Source organism: Musa acuminata, chromosome BXJ1-10 (assembly GCF_036884655.1).
Source record: "Musa acuminata AAA Group cultivar baxijiao chromosome BXJ1-10, Cavendish_Baxijiao_AAA, whole genome shotgun sequence".
In the NCBI taxonomy this organism is placed as follows: domain Eukaryota; kingdom Viridiplantae; phylum Streptophyta; class Magnoliopsida; order Zingiberales; family Musaceae; genus Musa; species Musa acuminata.
The window spans coordinates 27743974-27756191 of record NC_088336.1 but is presented as its reverse complement, the minus strand read 5'-3'; the positions used below and the strand labels follow the sequence as shown (position 1 = coordinate 27756191).

The 12218-nt window shown below is 38.9% G+C and overlaps 2 protein-coding genes across 2 annotated transcripts; one reads left to right on the top strand and one right to left on the bottom strand.

Annotated features, from left to right (window-relative positions):
- The first annotated feature begins 1624 nt into the window (after positions 1-1624).
- LOC135595034 (transcription factor MYB93-like) lies at positions 1625-2871 on the top strand. Its single transcript, XM_065085539.1, has 3 exons — positions 1625-1768; positions 1881-2010; positions 2095-2871. Exons 1-3 carry the CDS (start codon positions 1636-1638, stop codon positions 2723-2725), a joined length of 894 nt encoding a protein of 297 aa, XP_064941611.1. The 5' UTR covers positions 1625-1635; the 3' UTR covers positions 2726-2871.
- Positions 2872-4211: 1340 nt separating this feature from the next.
- LOC135595915 (ubiquitin carboxyl-terminal hydrolase 3-like) lies at positions 4212-10891 on the bottom strand. The gene is made up of 6 exons (XM_065087418.1): positions 10474-10891; positions 7249-7365; positions 6116-6214; positions 5770-5973; positions 5480-5661; positions 4212-4830 (listed from the first exon to the last, which is right to left on the bottom strand). Exons 1-6 carry the CDS (start codon positions 10594-10596, stop codon positions 4431-4433), a joined length of 1125 nt encoding a protein of 374 aa, XP_064943490.1. The 5' UTR covers positions 10597-10891; the 3' UTR covers positions 4212-4430.
- Positions 10892-12218: the final 1327 nt, after the last annotated feature.

Here is a 12218-nt window from a genome sequence, read left to right as displayed (position 1 = left end):
GAGGAACCTTATCAGTGGCATGATCATGCAGGTACTAGAGGCTATGTCAATCATGGAGATCGTCCTTCAAAAGGCACCCTCGAATTAGGCAGGCAAAATTTTTAATGATGGCTGGAAGCAATCTTGTAACTCCATGCATATTATAAATATGTGATGTCTTCCCGTGTGGGATTTGATTATGCTATGGTCATTGAAGATGCTAAATGTTTACAGGTGGAGGATCCAAACTTTGCTACTGGCTACAAGTGGACTTGGATTGATGCTGTCTACCTACCATGACATTCTCACTAGGTACTGTTTTAGTTCACTTTCTTTGTGTTTCAATCATAACAAATATTTAGATTAAGAAATTTTTGGGTTAGTTCCTGTCTCGTTGTCTTCATATTTTCGTTAAGAAGGAAACGTAGTGAATGCCTTTTTTTGTTTTTGCTTTTTCCTCCTCTGCTAATCCAAAAACTTCTCCATACCTTCATCCCACCTGCTCGTTGCCTTCTGAGATTGTTCCAACACCTGTCTCACTGCAGTTCATGTACCTGCAAAGCCACAGTCTCTGGGGTTTCTACCAGAGATGGCCTCCCTGTGCTTTCTTGTATGTAGTCCTGAGCGCTTTTCGTGTAGTACTGGCCTCTCATCTGCATGTAATTCTGACCTAAGTCTCATTCCTAGAGAGAGATGATAATGCTTCAAGCATAGGTTCTGTACCAAATACCAATAGGGATTTTGTTCATGTGTGAGCTACGCACACACACACACACATTGGACGACAACCAGAAAAAGGAGCGTACCGTAAATCCTTTATCCAATGAAGATTATGTTGGCCTCAAATTCTTTTGTCTCTCATAAGTCTTTCCTTTATCAAATGTTAGACCTCTTATAATTTTTACCCTCCTTTTACTAGAGGACAATAAGTTAAGACATTTCCCAACTTCCCAACCAAAACAAGAACTTAGCATTGGTGGTCTTATCTGTTCCTACAGAACATTTCAACCTTCTGATGATAGTTTAATATTATGTTATTCAGCAAAGTATTGTACTGATAAATATTATAAGCCTGCGATAAACTGAACATATTCTTGCAATAAACTGGAAAAAAAGAGGAATCAACGGAAGTTGGTTGGGGTGGGAAACTGTCACCTCTGAGCATGTCCCCTCTACCATAGCAGTGGATCTAATTTCCTGTGCATATGGCAATGCCCATCCAATAGAAATGTTTGTTTGGTACGAATCCTATTTGAAGTGATTAGAATATGCTTGTAATTGACCCATTATCCTCAATTATGAGTTTTTGACTGAAACAGCAGCAGATGACTTCAAACGTGGCCACAAAAAGAAAAAAACTTGGATTAGAACAAAAACATTTTGATCAGACGAGTGTTTTCTATGCCTATGAGAAGCGAGCCTAAGAGGGTTTAGAGCTAATTTAAGGTTATTTCTTTTTTCCATAGATCAGGTTTCATCTGGCCATAGAATACTTGTGCAGAAAAGAAAATTTGCCCTTTAAAAGAGTAATAGAAGGGTTAGTTGGTCATTTCACTTGGATGCATTAGACATGATTAGATCCAGTGTATAAATGGCTTTGTGCGCTAAGATTGAGAGGAGGCAATTTAAGTTCTGAACCTTCCACAGCAGGAGAGGATGGGAAGACCCCCATGTTGTGATGAGAGTGGCATCAAGAAGGGTCCTTGGACCCCTGAAGAGGACCAGAAGCTCATCCAATACATCCAGAAGAATGGCCATGGAAGCTGGAGAGCCCTTCCTAAACTTGCTGGTCTCTCTCTATCTCTCTCTCTCTCTCTCTACATATATATATGTGTGTGTGTGTTTTTCTCTGTCTTCTATTTTCTTTTATATGTAAGAGGTGTGGTTTGGTTGTTATGCAGGGCTCAACAGATGTGGTAAGAGTTGCAGGCTAAGATGGACAAACTATTTGAGGCCAGACATAAAGAGAGGGAAGTTCTCACCAGAGGAAGAGCAAACCATTCTTCATCTCCACTCCATCCTGGGAAACAAGTACACGGAACACATTCAAATATCTTGCACCACTGGCTCGTCTGAAGCTTCTTTTTATTGTTCCTTCTACTTTTACATTCTCAGGTGGTCAGCCATTGCAACCCACCTCCCGGGTCGGACCGATAACGAGATCAAGAACTTCTGGAACACCCACCTGAAGAAGAAGCTTATCCGTATCGGCGTCGACCCAATGACGCATCACCCGAGGATGGATCTTCTGGCCACCTTGACTCAACTTCTGTGCCTTGCAGACCTCACAGGGATCATGGAACTCCGTGCATGGGATGATCATGCAGCCAGGTTTCTGCAGTCTCTTCTCCAGTCTCCAGCAACAATTAATATGAGCAGCTTCAGTAGCATCATTCCTGAGATGAAGCCCGTGAGTTCAATGAACACGCAAGCCCCAGATACTACTACTTCAGTTCCATCTCCTGGCCTTTTTCCAGCAGCTATATCCAATGCTGAATTCTATGGTGTGCCAGAGATGTCATTCGGGTTTCATCAGCAGCCTCTTGGGAACTATATAAAACAGGATTCGACTTGCAACGATGAACTAGAAGCAACCATGTCTACACCATCAGCTCTTCTCAGGGATGCCGATCGATCATTGGGCAATGGAGACAATTGCATCATTTCCAGTAATGCCGGATGCGTGCTTCCTCCATCTTTCTGGTCTGGGTTCTTTGACGACCCCCTTGTGCGCGGACCTATATGATATATTTCCCTCGTCATCCTTGCGGTTTGTGCTTGGTGGATTCGAGACTGTCGATGAGGAAACGCCACCCTTTCTTTTCTTCGTACAACGTTTGCCAATGCACATATGTTGATTGTTATCCTCATCTTTTGTTAAGACAAGCAAATAAAAATATGATTGAAGAAAGAACCTGTCATCTACATACATGGATCCGAGTCAATGCCATAGTTAAACTATACGATGGCAGAAAAGTCCAGTTGATTGCCTCTTCTTAATCCAAAGTAATATAAAGAGCCACATGTTTCATCACCCATCCTTGTTCGTGCAATCGATACTATTAGCCAAGCTCTTTTGCGGAGAGACAAACTTATCCCCCGTATCATGCAGTCTAATGCACAATAAACAGCTTCTTCTTCTTCTTCTTCTTCGTCGTCGTCGTCGTCGTAGGTGACAGGAGTCAGTAGGTCGTTGTCAGGGACTGAAGCAGCAAACCAAACTTCATGGAGTCCATTTCTCCATGCATTTCACGAAGTCTCATACGTCATTGCAGCCAAACATTAGAAATTTCAGACTGGAACGCAAAGTAATATGTCCCTCGGCTGGCCTCCTATCGATGACAACATGGAGGCCCGTACACATTTTGTGACGTGGTTGATGACACCGAGAAGGAAAGAAAGCGATGTTGTCCTCAAATCTACATCATCATTGGTTACACCCCATTCGGGCTGATGGGTGAGTAAATATCTAACACCGTTGATGGTTAGCACAAGCAACAAAAACATTTTCATGAAACTGGTGCTTCTGATCAACCATATTATTCTTTCAAATTTGACCATATGAAAAAGACAGATTTATCATATCATAACATGATCTACTGTAACCCAAACTACATCCTTCCACCTTGTATGACGTTTTTTTTTTTACCTTACATATACACACACATACATACATAAAAGAAAAAAAAACTATTAGCTACTCCTTGCATATACATACATACATACATACATACATACATACATGCATGTATAAAAGAAAAAAATAAAACCTATTGGCTACTCCTTGCACATATAGCCAACCAACCCAATTTCATCTATAAAAAAATTTGGGCTTTAGCTAAAAGCCATTATTTAGCGACTTAATATAAGAAATATGTTTTCTATAAATCAATAGACTATGAAAGTAGAACTTCCATAATGCATCTGTTTACATCAATCACTCTCATGAAGAATAAACGTCACGCATAAGCAATGTCAGAAAAATGCAAAGTTATATCCAATTGTAATCAAGCAATAAAATACAAAATCAAAGAAACCAATAATTAATTGGGGGGCGGGCATCACAGGTACAATGGTTTTTGCTCTCGAGGGATGAACCTAACAAAGATTCAAAGTCAATCATTGCTTTTGGGCCAAACACGTAGAAATCACTCACCAAATTAGGGCAGACATTGATTATGTAGATACAGCAAATCCACCAAGCAAACCATGGCATGCAATAAATATCTCTCTCCTGTGAACCTTTCACATCCTGAAAATTCCTTATTAGAGAAAAAGATTATGGGCTTCCACCATCCACTATACACTGCATTTACTGTAAATATCACATCCTCTGGTTAAGCTCTATACCTAGAATTTGAATAGCAATTCTAAAAAATATATATTAGGGAAAAAAAGGTATTAATGGCTGGAAAATGAAAAGTGCCTCAAAACCCCAAATGATGAGCTCCTCAGCTGCTTTTACCAAGGCTCTCATAGAACAAAATATACCCATGTTCTGTGTTGCTCGGGTACTCCTGTGAAGAACCAAAGTACTTGTGCATAGTCAATTCATCAATCATCTCCACAGTCTCATCGTCAAAGTAGAGCCAGTGGTTATGACTCTTGACGAGACTGACATAGTGACCATGGTTCGGACCAGTTCCTATATGAACCACAACTGCAAAGAGTGAATACCCTGTGTCGGGATCTTCGACAGTGTTCATAAGTTTCAACTCCATGGGAAACACGACCCGGTATGATAGCTTCTTGTTACGACCAAGGTGCTCAATATACTTGAAGCGCTTGAGATGAATTACCAGGATGCTTGGTGGCTTCTTAATCTTCATCCTCTTCTGGGCCTCTTGCAAACTGCCCCAGCACAAGAACAAGAAAAATACCCATTCAGATACCGATAACTCAAATGCGAAAGGTATTATGAAATTGTTCGCAGGTGAAAAAAATGACAAGTTTAAAGGTAACCATGAATCTGTTTGACAACAATGTTTCGATCTTTTATCTTTTTTTTTTAGTGTCGTTGACATTTAGTGATCAATTTGACAAAAAAAATGCCATCAGGAAGAGACTATTGTGGCTAATTATCAAAACAGGATCCCAGGGTCCAGACTTCCAGCAAGAAAAAGATGCTGCAACTTGAAACTCATGATTCCTGAAACTTAATGGAAACGTACCAGCTTAATGACTACTATGTGGTAAATTAGTTTGGTTATTGAAACCCAAAATGAAATATAAACAGAATTGATGATCCAAATATTTCATCAGTACCAACACAATAAAACACAACTGCTTCAATCAAAACATGAGTTGATTTTGGTCCAAATATGCTATTAAATACTTGTATGATAATGGATGAGACCATGACTAACAGTCTTTCTTGGACAATGCTACATTTGACCTTGGAGACTATAGGTTTACGATGATTGAGGGAAAAGGGCACAACAAAACTATGATGAGACTTAATGAGAGTAAAAAGAACAGTTGAGTGAAAGACACAATGTACCTGCAGCATTTGTCGCAGAAGAACTTGTCCTCTGCATTCAGAGTCTCTGTTGAGCTAAAATTCTTGAGACAACTTGTGATTGAACTATTTTGCTCAATGTCAAGGCTTAGGTCAAAAAATGTTTCATCTCTTGCAGTAACAGTTTCACAACGCAAGCACCTCGTTTCATTGGTTAGAATACCCTGTATGTGAAAGGACAATGACCATAAACTTGCCTGGGTTTCTGCAATAAATCCGAATTAACATCCAACAGTAAAACAAGGATTACCAGACATGATCACTTGATTTACCTGAAAACTGTCATGAACCCAAGTAACAAAAGGGTCTTTCCGTAAGCCATTGACAGGAGGATTGCTTGGACCATTTGCAACCTTCTCAGATGATGATGACGATGATGATGATGAGGCTTCAGGGGAAGAATTTGCAGCATTGGACTCTCTCTCCAGAGTATCAACAAGCTCATTAAGCAGGAAATTCAGAAATTCATGTGCATCCTACAAATATACAAAGAGATAACAGTGAATTAGCTACAAGAACTTGTATCATTCAGAGCATACAATCTCTGGAACCGATATGAAACTGCCACCATGTCAATTTTCCGACAATACAAATTACACAGCAAGCATCAAAACTTACCTGGTGCATATAGCTGCGGAAGAGTTCATTTTGTTTCTTCACTCTTTGCACAAAACGCCTAGGAGATATAACGCCAGTTTTCTTCTTCTGAGAGCTGATCTGCACAAAGTAGCATGCAATTGAACATAACTGCAGTGCACATCTGATTTCCCTGGATATATCAAGCATAACAATTTTCAAGTGACAAATATCAACTGGACAACTTAATCATACAGTTACAAGAGAAAGTAGATGGCAACTCAAATAAGATGACTTACCAAATAACATTCCATCACTAAGATACAATAAACTTGATGGATTTAACTGACACAAAGTATCATGGCCTCACATTATTGACTTAGAAGGAAAAATAATTGTCAAGACCGCAGAATAAGGTGATGCAAAGCATCTACTGGAAGTTAATAAGAATTTATGCTGTAAGTGAAAATTCATCACTATTTGCAAGTAATTGTCAAGTAATCACTGGTGCTAGGACTATAGGAACTGTTTAGCAAGCTTAATACAACTATAGGATTAAATCAAGGTCTGATCTTATTTTTTTCAGTATAAAAAATCTATGAATTTACTGATCATATACAGGATAAACCCTCGTGCGTATGTTATTTGCCGACAGTATTATTTTGACTGATGAGGGTGTAACCAAAGTGTGACTAACACTAAATATATAAAATATGATTTCAGAAATACTAACAAGTAATGAGGGTGTAACCAAAATGTATAAAGTTATAAGTACCTATGAACAGAGTTTTTGGTACCTTGGACATATTAGTCATAGAGTAAAAGCTAGATGGTTGAAGTGGAGAGCAAAGTTAAGTTTGATCGTTGTGTTTCCCTTAGATTATAAGGTTATGAGCAATTTTGTTTTCACCCAAGAAAACAATTTTGTAAGACCATTATATGGTGTGAGCAACTTTTAAGTTTTAAACACATAAAATAGTGATAAATTTTCTGTCTAAGCGAACATGTCCCTCAGTTCATCATGTTCTTTATTTTTCTTTTTTTCGCTCAGGACTGTAGTGAAAAATACAATTTAGGAGCATAATAAAGTGAAACAAAATTTCTACATATTGATGAAATAATGTAGGTAGAATTATAAGAATAATGAAATGAGAAATCCTCATGAAACCACAAACCTGAGAGAACAGATCGGCAAGACATGTCAAAAGGTTCTCCTCTGCATCCCCAACATTTTTGTTGTTTTCATAGTAATCCAGCAATTGCTCACGGAAGGGGATGCAAAAATAAAGCACCTGCATGTAACATGCCATAATGACACTAGTTTATAAATAAATTAGAACATGAGGGAATACATACTAAAGAAAGATCCTCAAAGTGGATCACTTAAAGTTATATTTTCAAAAGATCATTTTAACATATGCAGAACTTTCTTATCACTTTAGTAAGGGAATAAAAGTTAATATGTTATTACTACAACATTTGGGACAATCAGTCATCACATAGTGTTGTTTAGGCACAAATTCTCCTCATTAAAATAAATAAAAAAAATCCTAAAGCAGTTGCAATTTATTACATGTCAATAAGTTACATTCAACAAGTTCCCATCCATCTGAATAGATAAAGAACATGCCAACTAAAACCAACCCTGCAAGCAAGTAAACTACAATACCTACATTCCAAGACTTGATGCAACATACGGGAATATGTGGGGAAAAAAGTGAAGGAAACCAACGACCACTAAATCTACATGGTTTGCAAATTTTTCATCGTTTGATTTAGTGTGTCAAAACAATCATCCTCTACAAAGTAGGAATGTCAAAAAGATGAGAAATAATAAAAAATATATAAATTCGCCAAAATGATTTAAAATAAGAGTAAAGCTTATCAGCATAAAAGCCCAAATAGTTGAATAATGCCCGTCGAGCAACAAAGAAGGGTTACCTCTGAAACAAAGCTTTCAGGATCATTAAGGTGGACATATAGTCAACAAGAAAAGACTACAACTAAGTCGATCATACCAACAACAATAAAACTCTTGCCACACTTTCCCCTGAGAAGCTGAAACTACACCTATGCATCTACAAATAAATGTGCACCATGTCGTAGCATCTATTTCACTCCACTATGATGTTTTTTGACATGGAATTTTGTTTGATTAGAAAATTTTCAGTCCACACGTGCAGGACATAAAAAGGAAGTAAAGTACTTGTACTGACTATAAAATATATTCATACAATGCCAGAAAGGTAGATGAAGCTCCAACAGTGAAGAATAATCTGAAGATACTTAAAAGGCACAAGTAGAAATTAATTTGAATGTAACCTAGTGCTGTCAGCTGAATCATCGAAAAGGAGCACAACTGCTTGTTCACCTTACATGATGTATTGATCGCACGGTTGAGGTATCAGAATTTAGAAAGACAACCAAAATGAAATTTGGACGTACCTTCATGATCAAGGACCAACAGATGAGAAAAGGTGAACTTACATCAGCGGAAGAAACATATTAGTTATACATGGTGAATCAGAGGATGCTGCGAAAATTAAGAATGGAACTAACATATCAAATACTAACTGTCGAGAGTCAGAAAGCCTTAATTGTCCTATTGCCAGTGAAGTCAAAGGGCTCCTGGGCGCTCGCCTAGGCGAGCTGTGGCCCGAGCACCCGCCTATTGGGCTGGGTGGGCAATTTAACTCAGGTGCGGCGCAGAGGCTTGTCTGGGCCCAAGCGTTAGGCAGGGCGAGCTCCCTCTTCCCCACCTTATGTGACCCATGTATCAGTTTATTGCTGCTTTTGCTTCCCGCAGGTTCATTGACTATGCTCTACTGCCATCCCTTCTATTGCTTATAGGATCGAATCAATAGAAAAAAAAGAACTAGGTCAAGTTGGCTGGTGGAAGTGGGTTCTCACTAGGCTATTCATCTAGATTGACCCCTTTACGGAGCTGTAAGAAAGCTTCAAGGATTTTAGCCAACTCAAACAATCACCGATAGTATTTTTCCCTCTTTGATGTGTTATTTTAGTTTTAGTTTATTTATATTAATCATGATATATATTTTTTAAATTATAATATTCGGGAGCGTCTTGCTTCATTCGAACAAGTGCCTAGAGCCTCAGGCATTTTGGGAGCCTTTTGGCATCTAACGCTTTCAACAACAATGTTTGTTGCTACAGTAGAAAAGGTAACAAAGATAGAATAAAGATAAAGACAGACAAAAAAAAAGGATAGTTTCCCAAGAAAAATAAAACTTGTCAAATGATAAAAACTATCATGTCGAACCTATGTTACACGAACTAGGATTATTTAATTCAACCCCATACTTGACTAGACCAAAACCTTTAATCATCTCAAATTTAACTAATTTGAATACATGCCCTTAGTTTCTGTGATAGTGAAACAACTGAGCATGTCTCCAAACAATCATAAAGCTTTATCACTACATCTAATGGAAGCCTTTGTATCTTTAAGATTAGTTCCAAATTGCACAATTTAAGTGAAGCTGAACAATATAACCGCAAAAACCTTCATAACACTAAAAAGATCTCAAGCATTGCAACAAAGGATGACTTTTATCAGATGGACTCTGCATGGATGATGGATCCTCATTTGTAGCTTTTCTTCTTAAATTAATTGTTCGATATTTGATCATTTTAGAATCGTTAATTCTACCAGATCTCAACTTCATATCTTTCTTTATAGTTACAAATATTTCCACTTTTATTTGCAAGAAATCAAAAGCATTTGATAAAATTCATTAAGAAAACAAACCTAACAGAAAAATCAAAAAACAAGAATTTCAGAGAAGGGGAGGCTTTGCGTTGTGGATAAATGCAAGCGCCACATGTTACATCTTATGGCCTCGAAGAAGAGACAATATTGGCTTCAAACACCAGTTTAAACAATAGGATGAAGGCAGATAAAGTTTCTTGACTGAAAATTTTACTTTAGATTTAGTTCAAGATCGATAGACAATGACTTGAGTTATAAAGGATTCTGACATACTGTTACGTTTTCTATAAGTTAACATGATAAGATCTTGAAGTCAGTAGTTGGTGAGAGCGAACACAATATTAAGACTTACAACACTAGTTTTCTTTTCAGTGGTTCACGTCTAAGATCTGGTGTGTATCCGGGTTCCCTCATGTTGAGAGCGTAAAACATATTGCAAAATTACTAGAAAGATCACATTTCAAGGAAAAGGACATTTGAATCAGCACGCTCTCCGTTAAGTAGCAAACGTTATAAAATTGCTTCCTACTTTTTCCCATAGGATGCAGAAATCAGATGTGATCCTATCATACGAAAGAGAAATTGACACAATAGGAAAGGGTCAAATTTGAGGAGCGGTTTCGTGTTTCTTTACGACGACGAAGAGGGAAAACATAAAAACAAAGGGAACCTGCAAGACGCTGTTGCAATAGCAGGTATTGCCGAAGTTCTCGAGACCAAAGTAGCGCTCGCCTTCGGGAAATTGCTCGCCGAGGGCCTTCTCCAACTTAGACCCCGTGGCGCCCATCACCATCCACCGTTCGTGCTCACCGCCCAGCAGCAATCCAAGCGCCGCAACCCGAACCCTGTCGCGTTCCCCCTATCGCTCCCTCAGCCGTCGGTTCCGAGGTTTCGCCCCCACCGATGGAGAGGCTCTATCGACTGAAACGGGAAGGAATTCGTGCCTCGATCGTAAACGTCCCCACTAGGGTTTCCTCGCCGGCTCTTTCTGTAGTTTCCTTTCTTTCCCTCTTCGTTCTATTTATTTCGGATCGGTCCGTTGTTGATGATGGCGGAGCGCGACGGATCGGAAGACGGCGTTGAGAAGGTTTTCTCTGGTGTATTTGATATGAGACGACCAACGAGTTACCCGGCTTTACCCCGAATCGATGACCCACGCGGGTCCCGCTGAGGATGCCCACGTGTCAATGGCGGTGCGTTGTTCGGTGTGTGTAAATATATATAACTTCAAGCCGTTTACGATAGCTTTCTTTTCCGAGAGCGATATCTTATTTACGTGTTCACTAACTGTGTTCGATGCACCTGTCGTTGATTGGTCAGAGGCAGGTGGGGTCCAAACCACGGTGACAGAAAATGAAGGCTATCGAAACCGGAGTTACCGAAAAGGTACGAAGGAATTGCTTCGTGAAGGGTTTGCCCCACGTCACCGGGCACGTGTGTGCCAACGAAACTTAGTGTTGCTCAGCCGTCTCCTCAAAACAGGAAACGGCTTTGAGAGGGACCAATAGCACGTAGAAATTTCTGTTGATATCTAAGAGTGGTGTATTTTTCATAATTTGAGTAGTTGGCGGTTCGAATTTCTCCGACTTGGCTTGATTTTAATTCAATTTTAGGATTGATATAATTTTAATTAATCATAACTACGTCACACTTATTCGATGACACTAGATGCTCATTTGATATATCAATCGATAACTTTCAACTAATCATGAACTGTTAAGACTAATTATATATTATTCCATGTAGTTAGTAATATTTAACATCACGATCCTTACATTTAAAAAATTACATTGGGATCCTTATACTTATAAAAATAAAATATTTAATAATCTTTCTCCTTGCGCCATCGATTTTATCGACGGAAGATACTACACATGCTGTCACATGTAGAAAATGACACACTTTGCTATCGTTCATCGGCTTCGCTATCCTCCCGATCAATCTACTTGAAGAAAAAAACTTCTATTAAATCTCGAAAACTTATTATCAAAACGAGCTAGTTGAGGGTGCTTACCATCTTGCCGATACTACTTGAAATGTAGCAATGGATCTTATAGTTCGGGTTGATGATGATGAAAGCTTTGAAGTTGCTAAAATTGTTAGTCATTGGGAGCTAAAATAATTATCATTTTAGATATGAGGTTGAGCTCCTTGTTGAAGAGCACCAACGATAGTGCTCCCTCAAAGTCATTGAATCAAAGGTTGAGGTACTTATACGACGACAAGCGAAGGGCAACATCTAAGAATGGGTCGATGAAGTGGTTATTACTAACATCGAGCTTGTGGAGGAGTTTGAGACGAAAGATGTTTTAGGGGATGATACCGCAAAAGCAATTGGAGTTGATGTGGAGGAGGGCGGTGATCGAAGATGGTGTCGCGAAAGTGATCGGAGTCTTACAATCAAGAGGCCGAGCT